The sequence below is a fragment of the Protopterus annectens genome, chromosome 1.part1, assembly GCF_019279795.1.
Source record: "Protopterus annectens isolate FY-2018-M chromosome 1.part1, PAN1.0, whole genome shotgun sequence".
Taxonomy (NCBI): Eukaryota; Metazoa; Chordata; order Ceratodontiformes; family Protopteridae; genus Protopterus; species Protopterus annectens.
In genome coordinates, this window is record NC_056726.1 from 1,349,858,511 (window position 1) to 1,349,885,926 (window position 27,416).

General features: G+C 40.1%; 1 protein-coding gene across 1 annotated transcript in view; it reads left to right on the plus strand.

Moving 5' to 3' along the window:
• Nucleotides 1–27,416, plus strand: part of LOC122810421 (elongation factor 2) — an 825,928-nt gene that overhangs the window by 79,384 nt on the left and 719,128 nt on the right. The window contains exons 2-3 of the mRNA XM_044082035.1: nt 17,078–17,292; nt 19,108–19,289. Of these exons, the coding sequence (XP_043937970.1) occupies nt 17,078–17,292; nt 19,108–19,289 (397 nt within the window). The remainder of the gene's footprint in view (nt 1–17,077; nt 17,293–19,107; nt 19,290–27,416) is intronic.

The window sequence follows — 27,416 nt, forward strand, 5'->3', positions numbered from 1 at the left end:
CATTCCTATGTAGTTAGCTAAATGTTCCATTAAGAGAGTAAATATTAAGGGAGAAAGAAGACATCTCTGTTTAGTTCTTTTATATATTGGAATATTATCTGATAAATATGAGCCAATCTTAATATATGCATGACTGCCTTTATATAGTTGGTAGATTAAATTAATAAAATTTTCAGAGAAATTATATTTCTCTAATGTAAGAAATAATCCCAGTTGACCGAATCAAATGCACAATATATGTCCAAACTTATTATGGTCAGGTTCTTATTAGATTTGGATGTGTAATCAATATACTATCAAATGTATTTCTGTTTACAACAAAACTTGTCTGATCTTCATCAACCAACCCAGGAAGAAATTTTTTTAACCTATTGGTATAGATGGCCATAAGTTTATAGTCAACGTTTAAAAGTGAAATTGGTCTATATGAAGAACATTTAGAGGGGTCCTTATCTGTTTTCAAAATAGGGGAGATGAGAGTATATTTCCATGAAGGAGGAATATTAAACAGTTCCTGACATTGTTAAGAAAACTTGATGTAATATAAGAAGTGATTCATTGGGAAATAATGTATATAGTTCTGGAATGATTCCGTCATTACCTGGGACCTTATTTTGCTTCAACTTACTTATTTGATTTTTAATCTCTGTTAGTGAGATTGGTTTATCTAATGCCTTAATTTGCTGATCAATTCGTTTATTTTTAGTATATTTCTTAACAAAAGCACTTACCTCTTGTTTTGAGTCTAATATATTTGGGTTCGGTTGATTTTATTAAAGTAGTTTCTAAATTCCTTTGATGTATCTCCCAAATCCGTTACCATCTTCTGTTTGTTACTCGAGTAAATCTCCTTAATATGGTACAATTTGTTTAATCTCTTAGTTTTGATTGCTAATTTTTTTAGTGACTTAGGATTATTGAAAAAGTTTATATATTTAAATTTCTCTAGACTAATCTTGGTCTTATGATTTAATATTTCCAAATATTTATTATTTAGGGAATTAATTTATTCGCTTTTATTGGCCTTGTCTGTTTTTGTAAATTAACTTTGTCAATCTTGAAGAATTTTTAATTCTTTGTCCCAGGACTTCCTTTTGCTGATGTACTAATTAATTATTCTCCCGTATAAGTATGCTTTTAGGGCATCCCATATATAGGCAACTGAAGTATCTTGAGTGTTATTTAGCTTAATAAAATTCTTAACTTCTGAAACAACAAAATCTCTAAAATCAGATAAATTAGTCAAATATGCAGGTATTTGGAGATAACAACTAGAATGTAGAAAGAGGTCAAACGTTATTGCATTATGATCAGATATTGGACATGAATGAACTTTAACTTTATTCAAATTAGTAACTAATTGGTTTGAAATATATATTCTGTCAATTCTAGAGTATGTGCCATGTCTTGGTGAAAAGTATGTTTATAAAAAAGTGAATTTGAATCTGCAAAATCATTTACATCTTTAAAATGAAATGATTCAGCAAATTAAGTCAAGTATTTAGGTGGTGAAGTTATCATCCTCTTCCTAAAAGCAGTAAAATCATTCTCATTTATTATACAGTTGAAGTCCCCTCCGAATGTAATATTCCCTTTGGAAAATTTAACCACCTGTTCTAGTTGTTGTTTGACTGTACGAGTACCTATCCCATGAATCCAGTAAACATTAATGAATAGTATATACTTTTTTGTTACTTTCTATGGTAACAGCACACAACATACCTTTGTCATCATTGTATGTATCCAATATTTTGGTAATTGGAAGGGAATTGTTCCATATAATAACTCCTCTCTTTTATGATGATGATGAGAGCTAGATAAAACAGTATATATTTTATTAGTCTGTCTATATCCTCTTTCAATAAATGTGTTTCTTGTAAAAGAACAAAATTAGAATTGAAAAGGTTTAGGTATTTATATAGATTTCCTCTTTTACAGCTATTATTTAAGTCATTGATGTTAATAGAGATAGATTTTAATGTTAACATTTGTAATAAGAAGTCAGATTACTAGCATTATACCCTTTAAAATGACTGGAAGTATTCAAGTATTCATATATTCTTACTGTGATTATATAGAAATCATTAAAATTGTGTTCCAAATAATATGAGATTAATATGTCAATCAGATTTTTAAAAGCTTCAGACACCAAGCGATAACTTTTAGTAACTATATATAAAAAATCGAATTATATACACCCTTACCCTCTTCATGGAGCTCGAAAGACTCCTGGTTCAAACAGAATACTGTTTGAATCCACCTCCCAAACACTATCAGCAGTTAAATCTCCCCTGCCAGAATGTGTGAGTATAGCATTAACTTCAGACTCAACATAGTAAGTAAGTATTGAATATATTCTTATCTAGTAATATAAAGTGTGAAATTTAAACTTAAAAATCATTCATAAGCTACAACTTTTCATATTCCGGAACATAAATAATGTTAATTGAATAACATAAGCCCAGTAAACGTAAAACAAGATTTCCTAAAGATCCATATTTTAAATGTCAGTTCTGTGACACGTATAATACAAGTATGTACACTAATAATATCCAAGTTCAAATAGATGTTATCTAAATAATGAATCAACTAATACTATATGAATTGCAGTAATAAATTTTTGTTATAATAAGCAATTAGGGCAAAAATATTGAACAAGGCTATTATATTACTATGTTGCATTACAAAATCAGATGAAACTAAAACCTGTAAACTTCAAATGGTAAAGTATCATAAAGCTGCAAGCTTAATCTAGTCATTCAATCAGAATGAACTCTTCTTACCTTAGGGATACTATAAACCATTATTTAATTACCTACAAAGAATGTAAAAAAAAAAAAAGTGGGAAATACCAGTTTGATAGTAAATGAGATAGTTGTATTCACCATTCTACATAAGAGTTGCACAGAATCCTAAAGATAAAACTTCAAAAGAGACTAAGGCATAAACTGACGATCTGAAGTAGTTAACTTCATTTTATCTGCAACCTGTGGGTATACGGATCCGTATCGGATCTGAGCCGGCAACTTTTTTTCTAGCATCTGCTCCGAGCTCCTCCCCTTACCCATAATGCCCTACATCTCCTATCTTCCCTCAAATCTCGTTTGCCACGCCAGTAGTTTGCATCGTGGTCTCCTTTGCTCTGAGCTCAGGGATAGTAAGTGGTATTATTACTTGTATCTAGTGTGTGTTTGAGTGAATTTTTTCCCTCCCCTTGTTTAGTGTATCGCTTGTTCGTCGGTTTAAAAAAAAAAAAAAAAAAGTCTTGCAAATTTAGTAGAGAAGTTGTTAGGCCTGCCCTTCCCCTACCTGTGTTTATGTGTGTTTTTTCTGGTAGGTAGTTTTTTTTACTTTTGGGTGCAGGACTATGGCTGATCAGCCAAAGCCTGTTTTCAAGAAATGTACAGAGTGTGGCCATAAGCTCTCCCCGGCTGATGGTCACACTCTGTGTGTGATTTGCTTGGGAGTGGCACATTTGTCCACTCAATGTGCTATCTGCACCGGGTTCAATCCGAGGGCCCTTAGGAAACGGAAGGCCAAGTTAGTAGCCAAAGGCCTTCTCCCTGCTGCCATGCTGGAATCTGCCTCGGCCTTGGTCTCTAGTATTCAACCTCCCACCCAGACAGGGACTCAACCTTCCTCTTCTTCTTCTGGTGGTGGGTCTGCTAAAGACAAATCTACATTCAGAGTGGCTGACAAGGAAAAAGAAAAAGATAAAGAAAGGCACAGAGAGGATAGGGAGAAGAGAAAGGGCAGACATCGCAAGAGATCCCCAGACAGGGAGCTCTTTCTTAGTCCCCCTTCTAATGCCATGAGGCCTGTTTCTCCATGGCTCTGGTCTCCTAGTTTCTCACCGGAGCCGTTGGAACATTCGGACCTGAGGCCTTCCTCCCCATTGCGCAGACCAGCCAGATCCAAGTTGGTGGCCTCTTCGAGGTCGACTCAGAGCTTATCAGACATGCACAGGATGATGCGGAGATTCATTCAGACCCAAATACAGATGGTAGTCTCCCTGTGGAGGGGGGACCTCCATGCCTTTTTTCTGCCCCCATCTCTCCTTCCCCGATCCATGCTTCGGGGCTCTTGGATTCAAGGATTTTCTGAGCTGGTAGCTCGGTGCTGATGGTTCCTCCAACCTCGACTGTGGCTGCTACCTTGAGTTCCTCAGATCCGAGTGACTCTCAGAGTTGCGAACAGGGAGTCGGACCCGAAGGAATGTATTCTTCGGCTTTGACCTTTTCGGATCTGAATCGTTCCCTCGGACCTCAGGCTACCCTGGCTTTGGCTTTGGTCCCAGCTTTGGATCTGGGAAGGGCGTCTTCCTTACTGGGTGCTAAGGAGGTCCACTCTGCCTTGGCCTTCGAAGTGGTGGAGAGGGTTCTTTCCGAGGGATTGAGACCCCAGCCCATCCCCTCGGATACCACCCAGGCCGCCCTGGATTTGGCGACGACTCCCTTCATCCTGTCTCAGGGACAGCCCGTGCCACTGGATCCCCAAGTTAAATTCTCTGAGGAAACCCCTTCTGCTCACGAATCTCCTTCTGAGAGTCCCACTGAAGAGGTCCACCGTAAGCACAAGTGCAAAAGGAGGCATTTGGACTCCCCTGAGTCCCTCACTACGACACTGACTTAGATGAAGGAGAAGGTTCTCCCAGTTCACCTCCCGAAGACGTATCCTTCGGAGAAATTATGGAGATCCTCCGCCAGAGGGGAGGTTGGTCAGCCCCAAAACCTTCTGAGGATGAATCAGTGTTCCTGGAGGCCATTGGCACAGGCCCATCTACTTCCTGGGTGTCCCCGCCAGCGGACCCCTTGGTGGACCTCACCATCATGCGGGCATGGAAGGAGCCTGACACCGTAGAGCCCATCCGCAAATGCCCTGACAAGATTTTATCTCCCCTTCCGACAGACAACCTTGGTCAAAAGGAGCCCCACTTGATGCTATGTTGGTTGCAGCGGCCACAAAGAAGGAACTAGCACAGGAGAGTTCCTCGGTCCACCCTCCAGACAAGGAGTCCAGGTCAATGGATAGGTTTGGGAAGTGTGTCTTTTCCTCAGTGACCTTTTGAGTCCATGCGCTGAATTATTTGGCACATGTGATCCGGCTTCAGCGAGACCTTCCTTCGGAATTCGCTGAGTCACCCCCAGAGTCTTTATTGCTGCAGGACAGACAGTTGTTCTCATTGAAAATGTCTACTCTGAAGTCAGTCTCAAACACATCGATGCAACTCCTTTTCCATGCCATGGAAGGAGCAGCTAGGGTGGCTGGAACAGGCATAGCCATGAGGCGTCATGCCTGGCTCAGGTTGTGCCAGTTCGCGGACCCTTTTAAGGCGTCGTTTATCAATGCACGCTACAATGGTTTTTCCCTTTTTGGGAAGACAGTACATGACACACTTGTCCAGAGCGAAAAGGACGGGAAGACTTTGTCTGCCATCGGGATCCGCTTCTCTAACCCTCAGCGGTCCTTCTCTAGGAATCAAAGAGGGCAGAAGAATATGTGGTTCCAAAAATCTCAGTTTTTCTGGGATTCTCAGGACAACTATTCCCCCAGAGGCAGAGGGGGACAGGATCGACGCCGACCCAGAGGTAGAGGGGGGTCCCAGGAATTTTGGGTCTAGGGAACCTTTTTCTGATAGACCCGGTCAGCAGCCCTGAGGGGTTGTCCGACTGTCCTACTCTGGAGGCAGTCTGGGGAAGATTTTCCTTACACCCAGCGGCATGGGAGTCCATTACGACAGATCGCTGGGTGTTACTGATTATATCCAGAGGTTACTCTATCCCATTTGTTGCCCCGCCAAATATTCCAAAACACCTCCTGGATGTTCCACCTGCTCACAGGGAGGCCGCAGCTCTAGAGGTTTCAAAGCTGCTTCTCAAACGAGCCATCGAACAGGTCCCCCCCCCCCCGATCAGTCCGGATCAGGCATTTACTCAAGGTTCTTTTTGGTGCCAAAAAAGACAGGGGACCTCAGGCCCATTCTAGACCTGTCAACATTAAACCTGTCTGTAGCCAAACAGAAATTCTGGATGGTCACCCTACAGTCCATTCTACCTTATCTCTGAGAGTGCGACTGGATGTGCTCGTTAGACCTCCAGGATGCTTACTACCACATCAAAATACACAGAAGCTCCAGGAGGTTTCTGCGCTTCCAGCTGGGAGCCAGTCATTTTCAGTTCAGAGCCGTTCCCTTTGGTCTCACCACAGCCCCCAGGATGTTCACCAAGGTAATGGCAGTTGTAGCGGCTCACTTGAGGCTTCAGGGTATTCAGGTGTTTCCATACCCGGATGTCTGGCTCTTCGCTGCGCCCAACAAGCATCACCTGTACCTGGACCGAGATTACTTCATTCGGTTGGCAGATCTACTGGGAATTACAGTCAATGTTCAGAAATCCCATTTGTAACCATTATAAGTTCTAGACTTCATTGGGGCACGGCTAGACACTTTGAAGATGAAGGTATTCTTAACTCCAGACAGGATCTTATACCTCAGGTGCCACATAGCTCAGGTAGCGAACTCCAAGTCTCCAAAGGCGAGCAAGGTTCTCCGGGCTCTGGGCTCCATGGCTGCCACCATATCGATTCTCCCTTGTGCGTGCCTTCACATGCAGATTCTTCAATGGACTCTGGCTGTTCAATGGTCTTGGCTTGACCTGCCCATGGAATTTCTGATCAAGATCAGTCACTTCTGCAGGACGTCTCTTCTTTAGTGGTTAAGTTCACTGGAGATATCAGAAGGACGCCCCTACGCATCATCTCCAGTCAAAGCCACAGTGACCACGAACGCCTCCCAACTCGGGTGGGGGGGACACTGTTTGGGAAGGACGGTCCAAGGCATGTGGTCCCAGTCAGAGATCAAGTTGCGCATAAATGTTCTAGAGATGAGGGCAGTGCTTTTAGCATTGGAAGCCTTTCACACTGTCCTCCCTCTCGGATTGATTGCAATGCAGTCAGACAACATGTCAGTTGTCTGGTATATCAGCAAGCAGGGGTGAACCAGATCCTACCCCCTATGTCACGAGGCCATGAGAGTGTGGGAATGGGCGATATCCACCGGTCGGTTTCTGATAGCAATGCACATCCCGGGGTGCTCCAACATTTTAGCGGACAGATTGAGTCGGGCCATTCTGATGCTGTACGAGTGGTCTCTGAAACAGTCAGTAGCGGAGAAGATCTTCCTTGCATGAGGTCAGCCTTGCTGTGATCTGTTCTCATCTCCTTCCAACGCGAAGTGCAGTGAGTTCTTCGCTCTGATTCCCTCACCAGGGGAAGTCCCCAGAGATGCTCTAGTCCATGCTTAGTCCCCCCGGGCTTCTTTATGCTTATCCACCATTGCCACTCATTCTGAAGTTTTTTTCAGAAAGCTTGTCGACAGCGGTGCAAAGTGATCTTCATTGTCCCATTCTGGTCTTGTCAGGTTTGGTTCCCATTCCTTTGGTCTCATCTCTTAGCTCCCCATGGGTTCAGAATCTTTCCCCGGATTTAATCTCCCATTCGTCGGGGGCCCGTCCACCCAATCTGGGCAGCCTCAAGCTGACAGCCTGGTTGCTCCAGTTCCGTTAATTGCCAGGACTCCCGGGCTTTCATCCCCGGTAAAATCCATTCTGGTGGCTTCTCTTAAAGACTCCACTAGGAAACTTTATCGCAGTAAATGGAAGCGCTTTTCCATTTGGGCCTCACAGAGAAAACTAGATCCTTTTACAGCCCCAGTTCCAGCAGTGTTGGATTTCCTGTCTGGCATTTTTCATCGAGGAGCTAGTTCCTCCACAGTGAAAGTACAATTGGCAGCCATTTCCAGTTTTCACGTTGGTGAAGACAACATTGCCTTAGCCTCCTCTAGGCTGTGTAAGGCTTTTCTTAAAGGTACTTTTCTGTTACGACCACCTGTCAAGGATTCTGTGCCTCCTTGGGACCTTACCTTTGTTTTACAGGCATTGGTGGCTCCTCCTTTCGAACCTGCAGCTTCGGTGGACTTGAAATTTTTGTCCTGGAAGACCGCTTTCCTAGTCGCCATTACATCTGCTAGGAGGGTTTCTGAGCTTCAAGCTCTGTCTGCCGTGCCTCCGTATTTGGTCTTCTACAAGGATAGGGTCTCTCTCCATACTAATCCTTCCTTCTTACCCAAAGTGGCATCTGAAGCAAACATAAACCAGTCCATTAATCTGCCCGTTTTCTTTCCTAACTTCCAAAATAAAGGTGACGACAAACTCCATTTGTTAGATGTTCATAGACAGCTTCATTTTTATCTTCATAGAATGAAGTCTTTCCGCTAGACTGACCAATTGTTTGTTTCCTTTTCCAAAGCATTTATGGGAAAAGCTATTTCTAAAGTTTCTTTGGCCAGATGGATCACGCTTTGTATTTCACATGACTACAAAGCAAAAGGTTTATCTCATCCAGGTATTGTTAAGGCTCACTCTACCAGGTCCATGGCAAATTCTGCTGGTTTTTGGTCTAGGGTGCCTTTGGACGACATTTGTGCAGCAGCGACCTTGGCCAATTCACATACCTTCATTTCCCATTACAAATTAGATCTGATTTCTAGGGGTAGAGCATCCTTTGGCTCTGCGGTGCTCAGGAATATCCTTTCATAAGGGCCTCCGAGGATTGGAGTAGCTGGGGACTCTGTCCCACAGGTTGCAGATAAAATGAAGTTAACTACTTCAGGTAAAGAACTTATGTACTCACTATAACATTCCATCTGAGTAGTTATACTTCATTTTTCTGCAACATTCCCTCCCTCCGTCCCCCGGACCTTGTCCTCTCTTTTCAGGTTTGGTTCATTGGGCTGAGTTGCTTATGTTTTTAGTTGCAGCAAACTCGATCTGAGGGGGACAGGAGATGGTAGGGCATTATGGGTAAGGGGAGGAGCTCGGAGCTTGGAGCAGATGCTAGAAAAAAAGTTGCCGGCTTGGATCCGATACGGATCCGTATACCCACAGGTTGCAGAAAAATTAAGTATAACTATTCAGATGGAACGTTATGGTGAGTACATAACTTCTTTTTATGTACATCCTGTAATTATATCAGTATTATGTCTTGTACTACAACACTCAAAACTAACATGCTATGAGATCAATGGTTCTATTTGTTGTCATTACTAAAACCTTTTGTCACTAAAAATTGAAAAAGAAAACATCCTTAGTACCTTAGAGATCAAAAATATATAACATCAATTAATATTTAAGTTTAGAATATAGACGATAAACTGAAATGTGAAGATTGTCAAAAAGCTTTTGTTATAATCATGTTATAATCTTCTATAACTAAAAAGGAAATAAATAATTGGTATCTACAATAATGAAGTATTTAAACCATTTATGTTGTTACATTAAGCTTAGTTTTCCTTCTTTGCTCCATCTGAAAGACAAGGAAGAGTCCATTAGTTCACTGTGTTTTGAAGCGCAATGTGCGTTTCAACATTCCAACAGCTTCCTATCAGCATGCTTCCTGTCTCAGACTTGCGGTTTTGCGATCACATAAGATGAGGAATCTTCATAGTAAAAGGGCTTGAGACTGCAATCTAAACTGAATGTGAAGCTTTTGTCATCAGCGGGAACTTCACAGATGTCAAAAACACAGATTATATCCTATAAATAACTCATAGTGAGGGAAAAAAATGCAACAGCAGTGAAGTCACAAATGCACACTACACTCAACCTGTAATACTAAGCGTTCTCATCCTGAAAGCTTTGCGATCATCCATACAATAATGTAAACAATGAAAAGAAAATAAAGTAAAAATATACAATTAAAGAATAAAAACTAAATTAATAGCGCACAGTATACATCACAGACACCCGCTGCTAGCTGAGAAGTAGCAACAAACTAACAATAGTAAATCATACGATTAACCTAGTCTCGATCAGGCAAGTTTTACCATTAATTCCCCTCATATTTGAACAAACATTTCTTACTATTCCACTCAAAATAAATATAGTAACTTACTTTGTTTTTGTTTTTTTAGATGATAAATTTCAGTTGCCAACTAATATATATATAAAAAAAAACATAAGAACTGTGAGGGAAATAATGCAAATAACTGGATGTCAATGAAACAATAAATAGTCATTTGTCCTTCAGCCTTTTCTTCTTCTCCGAAGTTTTCCAAGATCCATTTTCTGCAATTTTTTTCAGTGAAGGGCTTGTCCACTCCATTTCATCTATTTTGTCTATCAGTTTGTTTGTTTTAATAAAAGAGGCAGCAGAATCAAGGTCTTCAAAAGTTTTAGATCCATCAATGAGAAATAGTTTCAGTCTAGCAGAAAATAAAAGGTGCACTTTTATTTGATTCTTTTTAAGTTCCTTAATGAGTGGTTGAAAGAGTTTTCTTTTGGAAATAACTGCAGAGGAATAATCATTGTCAAAACGGGCAGTGTTATCATTTATTTTAATAGGGGACTTGGACCACGCAGTCTTCAGCACTAGTTCTTTATCTTGAGTTGATATAAATTTTTCAATCACAGATCTAGGAGTGTTTTTGTTTGGAGATGAAGCAATGGATCTGTGTGCCCTTTCAATTCCATAAGAAAGGGCTTCAGGAAGATTTAAAATAGTTGGTAGCCAAGTAGTTAAGAAACTCACCATATTGTTTCCTTCTATGTTGTTTGATAAACAAAGCATGGGCTTTATGGCGTTCTTCTAAAGACCCTCAAGATCACATTAAATACAGGCAATCCAGGAACGAAACCAAAAAATCAATTTTACAAGACAAAAAAACAATACTACTATAATTTACAGACAGTAAATCAAAGTAACCCTCATAAGTTTTGGGCAGGTTTAAATAATCTACTACATCCTGGACAAACTACAACCCCAATCCCTGCTACTACTATTGATAAAACCCCTGAAGATGTTTCTGATAGTTTTAACCAATTCTTTACTGAGACAATTCAAGCCCTAGCTAGCCAACTACCTCCTAGCTCCCCTGGTCCTGAAAGTAGCACCCCTAGAAACCTACTTGCATTCAGCTTCCAACCATTCGCCACTTCACTTATCCGTACCTTGATCAAAAAATTAAAACCCACTACACTTTCTGCTGATCAACTCCCTGCCGAGTACCTACAAAAATCAGCTGATGCTATTGCTTACCCTGTCTCAATACTAATCAATCGAACCATAGTAGAAGCTAAAATTCCCACCATTTGGAAAATATCCTATGTAATCCCACTTCACAAAGGAGGCAGCTCTAATGAATTCTCCAATTATAGGCCAATAGCTATACTCTCTGCACTTGCAAAGACTATGGAAAAATGTATTCATAGACAACTCATGCACCACCTAATCCAAAATCGCCTTATGGCAGACACTCAGCATGGCTTCCATCCTCATCACAGCACTACTTCAGCCCTCCTAGCCTTTACTAACACCATAAACCATAATCGCAACAATAATTATATATCCTCAGCCCTCTTTTTGGATCTTTCCAAGGCATTCGATATGGTTGATCACCAACTTTTATTCCACACCCTGCAAACATTCTGTCTAGATACTGGAGCCCTCCAATGGTTTCAGTCCTACCTGAATGGTCGATAGCAGGCTGTCCTCTGGCAGAACAAACTCTCTAACCTTCTACCTAACACCCTCGGAGTACCACAAGGCTCTATACTAGGGCCCTTGCTGTTCTCCATCTTCATTAACAACCTTTATACTGTCATCCCAAAAGTCAGCTGTAGCCAATATGCTGATGACTCTACTCTGATTTGCTCAGCCACATCTCCAGTAGAGTTATGGTCAGCTACCCAGACCACCTTTAATACAATAGAAAACTGGCTTTCTGAACATCGTCTGATCCTAAATCCCAAAAAAACTAAAATGCTGTTATTTTCACCAACACTTAGGTCTACCGCTTTCACCTTTACCATAAAATCAAATGATGGCACAATAATCTCCCCTGACCCATCTACAAAACTATTAGGTGTCATCATAGACAATAATCTCAAATTTGACCTACATGTTAACCAAACTATCAAAACCATCAATAAAAACTAGGGTCACTTTACAGAATAAAAGCCTTCCTAACCCCTCCAGCTAAAATTGCCATAGCTCGCTCTTACCTTCTTTCAACCCTTCTGTATGCATCCCTCTACTCGAATTTCAACAAGACTGTCCTTAACAAACTCTCAATTTGCTACAACCACATTGCCAGGTTTGCCACTGGGCTGCCTTTTAGGACACATCATTGCATCAATCTAAATCAGCTTGGTTGGCTTGAACTACCCAGCCTAATCCAGTATAACCAACTGATTATGGCCCATAAAATCCTCTATAATCCGGACAATACTCCTGCACTTAAAAATATTATCACCCCCTATAACAATCCTAGACCGCTTCGATCCTCTAACAAACTACTAATTAAGACTCGCAAAATTAATAGCATAGCCGGTGATTCTCTCTTTGCAAACTCTGTAAGTAGATCCTGGAACTCTCTTCCAGCTGATATTACCTTACTTTCCACCTTAGGTCAATTTAAAACTAGACTCAAACAACATTTGTCACTTAACTGGCTATGTCAATGTATCAAGCCTGGCTAACTCTCTCTAGAATGTGTAAAAATCTGTTAACCAGTTTACTGTGTAATTTAATTTAATCCTGACTTGTGCTAACTGTAACCTGTGGAACTTGTTTAACTTGCTTACTTATGTAATCTCTGTAAATAGTCTGTTTGTAATATGTAATGCTGGTATTATGTAATGCTGTATCTGCTTACCCTTGGAGCTTTTCTCCCCGGGCCTCCGCTGAAAATGGACATGCATCCAGTCGGACTATCCCTGTCAACAAATGTAAAATAAATAAACAAAGATCTGTATATTATTCCTCAGTGACCTGTTTTCTGTCATCTAATTTATTTTGTAAAATAGTGTTCTCTTTCAAGAGAAATTCAATATTGTTCTCTCCTTCATAAAGTCTCCCATCCACATAACTGAGAGATTGTTCTATGTCCGAGATCTGAGATTTCTGAAATTGTAGTTCATTGTGGATTAAATCCATCTGTTTTGAACATTTCTGTTCAAAAACATCAATTTTTGTATCCATTTTATCAGTTTTAGTGACATCTCTTACAGGGTTGTTGACAGAGCTAAAAGTTCCTTCTTCATATAAGAGTCTGAAGAATTGTTCTTAGTATGGCTCATCTTTCATCCAGAGAAGCTGTAGATATTTGTCTGAAGATTTTGACAGGAAAAAATCAAGGAAGGTATATAATTTTTAAAAACAATCTTCAAGTAGATTAATAAAAGTCGAAAAATAATAAAAAAGTTCCAGTTAGATTGTTTTGAAATGTAAATTCTGTCAGAAATATAAAAAACTGGCAGAGCTAGAAGAAACTGCTGCTAGTCAGTGCCCATCTTGGCCACCCCCCCTAGAATTCCTCAAACATACTTATTTTTTATAGTAAGTCTTTCAGCAGATGTTCAACTATAAATCCAACAAGTTTCAAATGTTCTATGTCAGTGTTTTAATAAAAGTCCTATCAGAGATGTAAAAATGAAGCAGAGCTAAAAACAGTGCTGTTAACTGCTCACCATCTTGGCCACACCCTCAAGCATCTATTTTTTTATAACAGCCTCCACAGCACAAATATTTTAAGCATACCAGCTTAGGTAACAGAAAGTAGAAAGGGTTATTGCCAAACTTAGGAAAGTCATGACAATAACTAGGGAAAGATAGATATTTAGAATGGTCACCTTATAGGCATCCAACTGCGGTGGTGGTGCTGTGGTAGCGTTGTCGCCTCACAGTAAGACGTTGTCCTGTTCAATTCTCAGTTAGATCGTCTTCTTTGTGGAGTCATGCGTGAATGGGCGTTCCTTCGTTGAAGGTTGTGCGTCAGAGCTGGCAACTCGGCACGTAAAAATCTACTGCCAATCATTAGCGGACCGGACTTCTGCTCTGGTGACCCCTAACCGGGAAAAAGCCGAAAGACACAACAGCAACAACCTTATAGGCATCCAGAAAAAAAAACTTTGATGGAAATAAGACTTTATTATGCCAAGGACAGAAGAAGATGAGGCTCAACAGTTAACAGCTAACTAGGAAGAGATGAGATGTGTGTCTTCTTTCTCCTTTGTAATTGGCTCTAAATATAAAGCAGGTAACAAAAAAAAAAAATAAGGGACCCACAAATTCAGGGATATAACTGGTATGGTAATCAAGAAAAGTTAGCTTTATTTGCAGATGATATTTATTAATAGAGAAAATCGGAAAAGATGTCAAAATATTGAGAGCAAAAAAACTAGACAGAAAGCTTAGAGCGGGATGAGGCCAAGCAGAAATTTGGACAGCAGGTTAAACACTGCCTTCCCTACCATGGATTAATATCTGAGTATAGGTAAAGAGAAACTGATACGGGAGTGCTAAATGAAAGACCAGCTCTGGTAGAGTTTTTAGTTGCATCTAGAACAGAAGCTTCTTTAGAAAAGGGATAATCAGTACTGTATATAACATATTGCGTGTTAACTATAAGACTCAGTCAAAAAAGGTTAGAAAAGATTGGAAAGAGAGCCTGGAAAGGCAATATACAAAGGCGCGGTGGTGCAGCTGTAGCGTTCTCACCTCACAGCAAGAGGTTCTCCCGTTCGATTCTCGGCTGGAGCATCTTCTGTGTGGAGTCTGCATGTCCTCCCCGCGGTCAAGTGGCATTCAAAAGACGTGTGAATGGGCGTGCCTTCATTGAAAGTTGGGCGTTCAGGCTGGCACCTCGGCACCGTAAAAATCTACTGCCAATCATTAGCTGACCGGAGTTCCGCTGTGGTGACCCCTAACTGGGAAAAGCCAAAAGAAGAAGAATGTGAGGATATCTGTATGGCTCTTACGCATATAACAAAGTCCAAAAGGTTTAGGGTTTTTTGCTTGGAAGTCTTTGCATAGCTATATTTATACCCATAGCAAACTTCAAGAATTTTTCCTCAAGTAAATAGCAAATGCCGGCCATGGAATGGGAAAGAAAGAGGTAACTAGGAGCATGTTTTTGTGATTGTAATGAGTTGGAAGGTTAAAAAAATTCCTGTAAAGTATTTTGTCAGATGTTGAAGGAGCAAATGGCTGTAACTGAGGAAATTATTTTTTTTGAGCTGGAACACAATATTTGAATTACCTATACATAGTAAGGCTTTACTAAGTGTAATGCTATTGGCTGCCCAAAAAGCAATTCACTAGAAAATGAAAATCAATCTAAACCAATTGTAATTAAGTACTGAATATTGTAAGGCAGATAAACGAAATAGAGGTGGGATGTTTAGAAAAAAGGAGCAGATTACATAGAAATATAATTTATGGGAAGAACACACTCAAAAAAAAGTTCAGTGAAAGAGGGAGGTTAAAGGGAACACAGGAATCAAGCAATTTGTGTGATGGTGGAGTGAATAATTTGTTAAAATGAAAACATATGTAATGTATAATATATGAATATGAAAAATGTTAATATTGTTTGTTTTATATTCTTATAATGTATGTGTATGAAAAAGAGATGCATTCATTTGAATTAAATTTTTCTTCTCTGGCAGACAGTACATAGGATTAAGGTTATCAGTTGTTAACTGGCTGCTTCCTATATTCCCGGGTTACATCTGAAATGGATGTGTGTCCAGGGGACTTACCCTATTAAAAATAAGTTGAAATTTATTTCATTGAGAAAAACAATTGCCAGTCTGACACCTTTTCCCCTACTATTCAGTAACCTATCAAAAGAGTTTCTCTTTATACCCACTGTTATGCAATCTTGTGAGTTGGAATATTCGGAGGTTCAGAGGTGTGGGTTGGCAAGGAGCTTGCTGAATGAAATAAAAATTTAATTACTGCAGCAAAACACCGTTTTCCTTTTACTATTTGAAAAGTATGTCTTTTGTAGTAGTTTGCCTGATAGCATAGTTTAATTTTTTGGAATGATCTCCAAAAATATTTTTCATTGAAATGAAACCCACCTCAAATGGTCAGAGAAAGTAGATTGTGTTGCTGAAAATCCCCAGCTGTTTGGGAGCATCTGATCACCCAACAACGTGATTCCTCTCTTGTATGGATTGGTTACTTAAGGAGAACATAATTTGACAAAATGAGAAAGTTTTGTGAGTTCTTTATGGACTATTATGGCCTAGAATTAGACACTTTATCCAGGGGCTATACTGTCAAACTAATGAAGCTTCTTCCTAAGCTAGGTGTTCATAATTGCATGTCATGTGTATGTGAGCATCTCCTCTCCAGGGTCAGATTATCTGCTACATACTATTCTAAAAGGTAACATACTGTTGTTGTCCATCTTGTTAATTTGAAACAAATTTTAATTTACTTTGGATAGGTGGTTTGCAACTAAATATGTAATGTTATAAGAATTGTTTTTCTTGTCGTATGTCACAGCCCTGCCAGCTAGCCAGCTTACATCCTGTTATTTAACAGATTAAAACAAAGTTTCTTTTCCAGTGGACATTTATCTAGTTGTGGCTGTAGAAATTGTTTTATGTATTGTACCCCATGCATCCAGATGTGCAGTGTTAGCTGCTGAGGGCCACTTTGTCTTAGCCAAAAGACCTTTAGTTGTCTTGAGGTCTACTTCAATTGTATGTAGCTTCTTTTGCCTTCATTTGGATTTGTCATACCTCTGAGGTCTCCCACCACTTAACGAGATTTGTAAAACGATGACGTTTTTTACTTAACTGTGGCTTCTTTCAAAACCTAGTCGACAACATCTTGCTGCCATAGTGTCCCCAGTGTAGAGCTTGTTCACAGTGTCTAAGCAAACTTCCTAAGCAAATGTCGCCTAGGTGAAGGTAGCTGAAGGGTATAAAAATGATTAGATGCATGCATCGCAAATGGTTGTTTAATACTAATCCAGGGATAAGACTGTCTTTAACTGTTGCTCACTTCTTTGCCATAGTAGACTGCTTACCTGCCTTCTTTACAAAAGTGATTTACAACAGCCAGACATCTATAAAGTTTAAGTTGCTTGCAAATGTCAGATGTGTATTTGGGCAGTTCATGGATGTAACTTCTAAGAGGGAAAGGAGCAGTAGCATCATAGTTCATTCTTTGTATTTTTAGATACATTTACACCCACAGTAATAATTTCTATATTTTTTCCTTCCAGGTGAACTTTACAGTAGACCAGATACGTGCGATCATGGACAAGAAGTCCAACATTAGAAATATGTCTGTGATCGCACATGTTGACCATGGCAAATCAACATTAACAGACTCATTAGTATGTAAAGCTGGTATAATAGCTTCAGCTAGAGCAGGAGAAACAAGATTTACAGACACACGCAAAGATGAACAGGAAAGATGCATCACTATTAAGTCTACGTAAGTACAATGAAAGCTCACATATAATGAGAGTATATTTTTATTAGTGTTATGGGCATCCTCTTTTTTTTTTTTGCACATTGGTGGGACAGATAGAGTATTCATGCTGTGTATAATGCACAGAGCAGATGTATGCTACATTTCCAGGTAGAGGTATGTTCTGTAAGATGTTGCGCTTAAAACACTGTTCCACAATGGGTCTCTTACTAAATAGTAAAATAGTCGCAAATAATTTGCACAGTTGTTCCAGCAACTTGTCATTATGGTCTTGTCTCAGTACTCATTAGAATACTTATAAAGACCTTGTCAGTATGTGTTCCTAAAATGTAGAATGAGCAGCCTTGAGCTCTTCTCAGAAGTGCTTGATACATAAGTACATGTTTAAAGCCAACTTTAAGGTGTTTCATTTTACTGACTGTATATGTCAACTGTTTTAACAGTACATCATGACAAGATGCTTTTTAGCAGTGCTTTTTTAGTTTTGGTATTACAGTAATGCTTCTCTGTCATGTGAATGTATGTGCTGTTTGTATATATGTATGCTGTTCACTGTTGCCAGTGCTCTTGTATTTAATTTTAGTTTAAGCTTGCACTTTCTTTGGTCATAACTGAAAAAAATCACCTTCTAAGTTCTTTCTTTTTGTTGTTGTTGAATCTTAAATAAGGAAGTAGAGTAGTTCTTGGAATGGCATATTTAGACTAAACTAATCTTTTGGGGTGTTTACCAAGATGCTTACATTTAATTGATCTGCAACCTATCCTAGACTAGCATCTAAATTCTGGTTGCTGGCAATAGAATCTGACTTTCTAGCTTCCTAAAAGAGGATTTGCAAGTCCTAAAAAAGTATGTGCTTAATCTGTGAAATTTGGGGTAGCTATTTTTGGATGGCCACAAAGCAGTTCATACTGCCACCTCACAGTGCTTTGTTCTCCAGTTTGTTTCCTAGTTGGGGTGTCTTTAGTGAAGAGTATGCATGTTCTTCTTGTGTCCATGAATGTTTTGGACAGGTGCTTCATTTGCCTCCCACATCCAGAGACTTGTCATAGATTAATCAGTGATCCTTCAAGTTAACAGTAAATGTGCATGTGTGCATCCAGTCCAGGTTAATTTTTCAGCCTTGTGCATATTGATTGTCTGGATAGACAGTTGCTCTCCTGTGACTTTAAACTTGTAAACATGGATAGTGGAGAATAAATGAATATTCTGAAGGAATCTGGTGTATCATAGAATACATTTGGACTCTGTTATATTGACTTTCCTGATAGTCTGGAAGCATTGTTATTGGTGGTGCGTATTCAGTTTTCCGAGAGGTCATGCTGGCCACCCTGTGCTGCTGCACCATCTGCTGTGTTGTTTCAGATGTCTTAAATGGTTTCCCTAAGGACAGCTTGCTTGACATTGCTGGAAAGACAATTTTAGGGAGTGAAGCACTAAACAAATAGCAATGAAAGCAGATTTTTAATCTTTTAACTATTGAAAGTTAACCTGCAGCACATGAGTTAGTTTTTGTTTCCTGCATGTCAGTGTTTTTGTTTTCTCCTAGAGGTGTTTTCTTAACAGCAGCATACATTAGAAATTAGCAAGTATTGATTTACAGTCAGTGGTTTTCTGGCACAGGATTACAACAATTGTAGGTAAACGTACCAGGCACATCCTGTTTATGTGGGGTGTTTGAAGTGATGTGCATTGTGAAAGGAAGCAGCAGTAGCACAGAAAACTTCCCTGAATCTGAGACTGCTGTAGTTTGTGCTAAATTATATTGGCAGATGTGCACTTAGAATGTTTCTTCTAATTGAGCTGTTTTTCTTTTGCAGTGCCATCTCCCTTTTCTACGAACTATCTGAAAATGATCTGGCTTTCATCAAGCAGTGCAAAGATGGATCTGGTTTTCTGATTAACCTTATTGATTCTCCTGGACATGTAGACTTCTCATCTGAAGTGACAGCCGCTCTCCGAGTCACTGATGGTGCACTTGTTGTTGTAGACTGTGTTTCAGGTATAAGCTAGCATGGCTGTTCTGCATAAAGTCCTGTACTGTCAGAACATCTATGGTTGCAAGCGGGCATTGTAATCCAATGCTTTTGCAGTTGTAGCATTTAACACAAGGAGCAAAGAGAAGAAAGCAAGTGAGAAACCAGGGAAAATGTTAAAACGATCTATGAGGAAATGTGAAGAGCAGATGAACAGCCATAGGGAAGAGGTTATTTTTGGCACCCAGCCCCTCACCCCACTCATATTTTAGTGGTGGGAAAAGCTTACAGTGATCTATTACTAATATGAGCATTTAGATTGAAAATTTACAGATTTTTAGCAAATGCAGCAATGGAAGACAATGTTGTAAGGATCAGTATTATTTATCAGAACTTAAAATAACATTTGACAGTGGGAACTGTCACTAAGAGATCTTTTGACATACCATATTTGGAAATAAATATTATAGTTACTGTTTTCCCTTGCTAAATTCTTCAGCCCCCTTGGTGTTTTCAGGAGTTTTTTTATCTTCTCATTTCCTGATCTTGCTTTCTTTACTTTCTCGTTTTCTTTCTTTAGTATTTTTTCTGATCTTGTTTTCATATATATATATATATATATATATATATATATATATATATATATATATAGCATGTGATCTTCTGATTTTTAACATAAAATTCATACTGTACACTTGCTGACAAGAAGAACAGTGCACTGAGCACAGGTGTAATGTGCATATATTAATATGTAGATTATTTTTAAGTTAAGGTGACTTAAAATCTGATCTTTAGTCAGGAAACAAAATAGTTTTTTTTTAACAATCTTTCTCTAATCAAGACTGCTTAAATGAATTTTCATACTAGAATTTTTTTAAGTTGGTGGAGCAAAAAGGGTTAACAGATGTACATTATTTTATTGACTGCATGTTAAGTAAATGAAGCCCCAGTTGCTTTGGGAAACACTTGGATTTTTTTTCCAAACGACATACAATGATGGCTGTTATAGTTTGCTTTGAACTTGTCGTTTTAATGGTATGCAGAAAGCTGCTTCAGAGGAAAATTATTTTCCACACCACACTTATATGGCATAAGTTGAACAGTGGTATAAGAAATGGAAGAATGATGTTTTGGTGGTTCTGCTAAGGAACCCGGAACATTATAATTACGGGGAACCAAAAACACAGAAAAAAAATTAATGCCTGAAACACAGAAGGGTGGAAAATTAAACTGCATCCCCCACACACTCCAGAAATTATGAATACAGTTTCCATGGTTGCCCCAGCTTAAATGGAGAGATCTTCCAAAACAAAGGAGTCACTACCGATGCAGATTTAGAAATTGCACTGGCACTGACCCTGTTACTTTACAGTTGTTGAACATTGAAATAGCTTGTTTGTGTTTTTCTGCTCTTAAATTAAAAAAAGTGACAGAGTGGGAAGCTTATCTTCATAAGTAATAGTTTATAGCTGTTAACTCTTCTTCCTATTGTGTTTTTGGTGGTAGTTTATAGCCAAGTGTTTGTGGGTGCTCCTACTGTGTATGTATAGCCATTCTGTTACTTGGGTTCCTGTGACTGACCCCTCCTCATGCTTAATTCTTTTCATGTAGATGAGATATAGATTACATGTTTTTTTCATTACGGGTGGATTAGTCTTTATCTGTAGATTTTATAACATGATTAACTCCTGAACTGCCCCACCACCCCAACCACCACCATCTGTATCAGCCATTATCAGAGTAGGATCTGAATCCTATTGGATCATCAGCATCTTTGCAAGTATATTCAGCTCACATATTCATCAGCCAGTATATGCAGTATCCTCACTACTTTGTCTAGATCTCAACACCTGCATACCTCTCCAAAGACCAAGATGTGATACCCTTAGGGTTAAATGTACCAGTTAATGAGACTAGATAGTGCTGGTTGTCTTTTCTTTTGTACTAAACAACCTCAGAGATCAACTGAGCATTTTGCTGAACAACAGATCTCACTACTGTGTCCCTAAAATATGGCAAGAGGCCACAGTAGTTCCCACCACAAGAGTGGATAAACTGTTAAGCCCAGAAACTGCAGACCTATCAGCCATATTAATATCATCCACAATGTTATTTGCAGATACTTGTATAACTAATTTATAAGTATGTTGGCAAGTTACCGTTCCTGGGTTTTTAAAGGTAAGTCATACATGTTAAATCTGGTCACCTTCTTCAAAGAAGTCACAGCTGATGTAGACTTGGGATTAGCAGTGCATGCAACCTACCTGGATCTTGTCAAAACTTAGAGTGCTCGGATTTAATACTTACGTGAATGCTGGATAATCAGCTTACTGTATGGTAGGACTCAAGTAAAAAATAGCTAACTCTCTTGGAATGAGGTTTCTTAGTCCCTTAGAAAATACTAAGAGTTGCTACAGAAGGATTTTCCAGAACCTACACCCTCAGCCATTTTCCCTTTTTGTGCTTGAAATAACTTATCCCACTTGGTTATAGATTGGCCTTACCCATCCCTTGGTCAGTAGTTATGTATTACCCCCAATGAGAATAACTGGGATTATACCACAGATAATTTGAGGGGACCAGTGCATGGGATAAAGCATTTATGTGCTGTCTCTGTCTATTAGTCATACAGGGGGCAGCCCTCGGGTAATTTTTTTCCACATCCATAGATGAACAGGGATGAACTTTGTTTTATGTGGCTGTGAAGTCTGTTCCACAGCAGTGGTATCATCTGCGAGAGATACCTGCCCCTCTAAACTATTCTGTTGGTGTTGCAGAAGAGGTTTTGATACCTAGACTGAGTATTTCTGACGCCATTTGATTTGCTGATGTGCAGTAAATCCATTAGTAATGGGTCGATGAATGCCTTATATGCCAGACACAAGTCACCTCTTAGCAAACTATAGGATACAGAGTATATTGACAGGGGTTTCAGTTGAGCCATGTAGGATGTGTTGTTTAGGCCATGTATCTTTTTTATAAGGTGTCTCTGTGGACTTTTCAGTTGTTGCATGTATCTGGACAGATACATGCTAAAGGGGGTATTATATTCGATGACAGCTTAATGAGGGCTGTGTAAAGGGACACAATGACATCCCTAGATCTAGACATTATCCCTTTACTTATAAGTTGTGCAATATAGAGCAACTTTCTTACAACAGTAGACACATGTTGGTCAAAAGTTAGGTCACTGCCCATATATGTTTCCAAATCTTCAGACTTGGGGGCCTATTTGTCAAATTCATATGTTCATTTCTTCCCAAATGTGTCTCCTGCAGCATTGCTGTTTGCACTGTGCATTTCTTAATATAAATCAATACTATTTCTAAGTTCATAGGTAGGTACTAGGCTGTCTGCCCGAGGGCATTTATAAGCCTTAGCCAGAGTGTGCCGGCTTTCGCCGCCCCATTGGTTAATTAACTGAGCCTCTGTCAAGCAGAGCCAGTGAAGTGATCCCAAGGGTGTATTTTCTGTTACCCATCTACTCGTCAAGGCTTCTCTTGAAGAGTGTTAGTGAGGAGCTCTGCCTAATGTAGTTAGGAATTTTGTTCCAAAGTATGGGGAGAAAATATACATCTACAAACTGCAATGCTGTGTCCAATGGTGAGAATCAAACCTTGCACCTTGTGGTTGAAAGGCATACACCTTAACCACTGCGCTACTTCGCCTTTCAGGTCTGTTTTGTCTATACCTGTAGGACCTTTTGCATTCCATGAAAACGTATAACATAGCTATTATGAGAAAAAGCTATTGTTCCCACCTATTATAATTGATAGTTTTTTGAATGTATATTTCCAGTGTTTGTCTTACATGACCATACTAACGTTTAGTAGGTTGATCCTTTATACAGTTGTTTCTTATCCTCATTTGAACCTGTGTCACACTTTTTCAAGACCCTCAGACAAAAAAACTAAATGCATTTCTAGAATACACATCCTATGTTAACTTAGAACAGACACACAGAAAAGTAAGTTTTACCTTCCAAATAGGAACAGTTGCCTCAAATTGACAGCTGCACCCACAGGAATTACTTAAACTTAAGGTTACCTGTGCAGGATCCACTGTTGTTCATCTCATTCATCATGTAGGTTGTCAGGAAAAAAGAGGTCATTGTTCCACTCTACTCTAGTGGCACTTTTTCCCTTCATGTGCCGAACTGCATGGCTCACCTGACATGTTTCCAGAGTGATTTGATTGAAGAACTCACAAATTCCCTGGTGGGTAAGTTATCATTTATCCAAAAAAACTGTGTATACCCAGTTGTCTACCCTACAGTCATCATCGAATGTTGCCATGAGACTGCTGTCTGATGCAGCAGATGGCACAGCCTGAGTAGCCAGTACAGGTATTACTATGCAATGTCATGCCTGGATGTCCCTCTGAACTTTTTGGAAAGTTTTAAGATGTCCTTCATAAATGTCACCTATTATGGCTCCACTTTATTTAGACCAAATACCTAGGATATGCTTAACAGGAATGAGCAGGACAATAAGAGCTTTTCTGCCACTGAAATCGTTTTTTAAACTCCTCAGAGATTCTTCTCCAGGAATCAAAGAGGAGGAAGAAAATGTGGTAAAAAAATCTCAAGGTTTTCACCAGGGCACTTCTGGGGACAGGTCTTCCAGAGGAAGAAGCAATTCCATGGGACATTGCCCATGAGGCAGAAGTGGTCTGCAAAACTAAGGTTACTCTATAATGGGTCTAATGAGTGAAGAGTAGAGTGGAACAATGACCTCTTTTTTCCTGGATGAGAAACCTTTTGTGATGAGGTGTGCCACATAGAAGGATTTCCGTACTACTGTGATGATGTGATTATCAAAGGAGAGACTACTGTCCACCTGTGTCCCAAGGTCTCTTATCACACTTTGGGTGTTAAGTAGACTACCACCTATGTGGTAGCTCATGGGTACAGAATTTTTACCAAAGGGGATGACAAAGCACTTTTTGGCATTGAGCTTGAGGCCATGGCTTTGACACCAGGCATCTGTCTCAGTGAGGCCCTTTTGTAGGCTGTCCACATCGTTAGGAGTTTCGCTCGTAGTTTGCAGTCATCTGAGAATTTCATTAGCCAAAGACTTTCTGTGTTAGCCTGTACTTCAGAAAAGTAGATACCAAACAGGAGAGGACCCAGGACTGAACCCTGTGGTGCTCCACTTGTCACTGGTCTGAAGTCGGATTTGGAGTAAGCTACTTTCACAGTGTGAGTTTTGTCAGTAAGCCAGTTGGCAACCCATCTTGTGACATAGGGATTTATACCTAGTTTAGTGAGTTTATCTATAATTCCAGAGTGGGGGATGGTGTCAAATGCCTTGTCGAGATCTAGACAGGCTGTGTGAACAACCTTACCCTCGTCTACGGCTTTGGTCACTGCTTCAAAGAAGTCTATCAGGTTTAGGAGACATGATCTGCCTTTTACAAACCCGTAATGGGTGGGGTCCAGAGTTTGGAGATTACCAATGTCTTTGTTTATAAGTTCCATGATGATACGTTCCGTGGCCTTGCAGACCAGGCTCGTTAGGCTAATGGAGTGGTAGTTCCCGGGGTCCGTGTTGGCTCCCCCTTTGTGGAGTGGGATAACTGTCCCTGTGCGCCATTCAGTTGGCACAAAGCCTGAGGTGAGACTATGATTGAACATGGTGCTTAGGTGGGGTGCCAGTTCATTCTGTAGTTCTTGTAGAACGCAGCCTGGTTTGTTTTCAGGTCCCATGGATGCTGCGTTCTTGGCTTTGGAGAGTTTGTTTTTTACCTGTACAGCCGTGATTACAGGAACTTTGCATTCTTCTGGTATAGAGATGGGCCTTTTAGGGGGTGAGAGGGGGGGCAAAGTTAGCATTGAACCTATCTGCCAGGATGTTGGCAATATCAGTTGGTTCTGTATATTTAGTGCCATTGTGCTGTAACTCAGAGCAGATCTGAGTGTTGCCATTGAGATTCTTGACATAGCTATAGAATGCTTTGTGGTTGTCTTTAGAATCAGTGATGATTTTGTTTTCGTAACTAGCTTTGGAGGATTTTATGAGGGATCTCAGCTTCTTACTGAGGCTGACCAGGGCGTTCCTCCAATCCTGGGATTTTACTCTTTTTTGCAACAGTTTCTTTCTTCTGTTGTAGAGTTTGTTTATGGCAGAGATCTGTAGCAAGTTACTGTTTGGATTGCGGTCTTGCCCAGAGTTAGTTGCACTTGGATAATCTCTGATTGCTGAGCAACTAGCCTGGAGGCGTGGATATCCTTAATGAATATGGACACGCCTCCGCCTTTAGTGTTTTAGTCCAGGTTAGGTGGCCGAAAGGTGTGGTATGAATTGAAGCCTGGTAATGCAGGGGTGCTCTCTGGAGCCTTGAACCAGGTCTCTGTCACTGCACAGATGTCGATGTTCTCCATTTTAAGGAGTGCCTCGAGTGAATGCATTTTGAGGTTTAGACTTCTAGCGTTGAGTATAATTACCCTCAGATTTTGCTTGCTTGTTCCTGTTATGGTGGTGAATTTGTCATTTGAACCTTGCCTAAAAAAGGCACTATAAGGGTGGCAAGAGCCTTAGCCAGTATCCAGAATCCCAAGTGTGACAGGTGCAGGCCATCTCTGGCAAAGCATCGTGGTCTGTTGATCATGTGCTCTATTGAGCTCCAGGACACCTACTATTGTATCAAGATCCAAAGGTAATCCAGGGATTCCTCCATTTTTGGATAGAAGTCAGTCATTATCAATTCAGAGCAGTGATGTTCAGACTCACCACAGCTACCCTGTGTATTCACCAAGATAATGGCATCTGTAACAGCCTATCTCAGGGTACAAGGGATCCAGGTATTCCCATATCTAGATCATTGGTGTCTAACTGCTACCTCCAGAGATTTACTTCTGTCACATCAGTCATTCCTGTTACAGCTGACAATGCATTTGGGTATTTCTGTAAACAACAACAATATCAAGCTGCTTCCTTCTTAATTAATTGAATTGATACGTTGCCATTTAGACACAATACATCAGACAACAAAACTTCCCCCATCATGAGTCAGATCAATCAGATCCGTGGCTCTCCAGGTAATAAATCATCCCGGACTTCAGGCTCCACTGGTATTACGCCTCCTAGGTCTTATGGCCTCCTCCATATTCATGGCTCCTTTAGGCAGATATCATATGACAATTCTACAGTGGATGCTAGCTGTGTAGTATTCTCAAAAACTTCTGAATCATATGGGTCTGAAGGGACCACATTCTGTGGTGAATTTCATCTGATTCAATTACTCAGGGTAGACTGTTTGCCCTCCAATACATAGATGACATGGTCGACAAACCTCTCTGCTTTGCCAGAGGTGGTTTGCACCTAGCACCATTAGGCTTTTGGTTACTGGCAAAGGCTCTTAGGCATGGTCTCAGAAACAAAATTGCCGACGTGAAAATTGCCAGTCATAACAAAGTAAGGGTTATGTTGCTAAACGCTAGGAGCTTAAACCAAAAACTGCAGACCTGGAAGCACTCCCATCACTGGAAGATGTAGATGTCTGTGCAGTTACAGAAACCTGGTTAAGTTCCTCAGAGAGTATCCTGGCCTTGCAAGGCTACAATGCCTTCCACACCTTCAGACCGCAAAATGAACATGTGAGAACCAGAGGAGGCAGTGTTTCTATCTATATTAGAGATAAATTAACCTCCTGACTAGTTAGGACAACTCCATGGAGTCACTCCAAGTTCAGATTGCTGTGGGTAAGACCCCCATTCAAGTCAAAGCTAGTCATAGATTCCCCTCCATGGATCACGATGCACACAAGGACTGCTTGACCAAACTGGACTCAATCCAAATATTGCTAAACACTCTGGTCATGGTTGATTTCAGTTATCCCACTATCAATTGGGAAACCTATTCTAGCCCTAACTCACTAGTGCAAATGTTCCTTGACTTTGTTAATTCAAATGCCCTGGACAAATTGCTTAAACTCCAATAAGATGAGTAAACATACTAGATCTGGTCCTCACTAACATGACAAACAGATGTACCACCGCACCTGCCGGACCCTCATTAGTTAAATCGGACCACAGATTAATCGCCTTTGAACAGACACTAACACCAGAACTCACAAAGGATGAAGTCAGACTAAAAAAACTTCACCAAGGCAAACTATACCCTCCTAGCCGAAGATGTCTCACAAGGGATAAT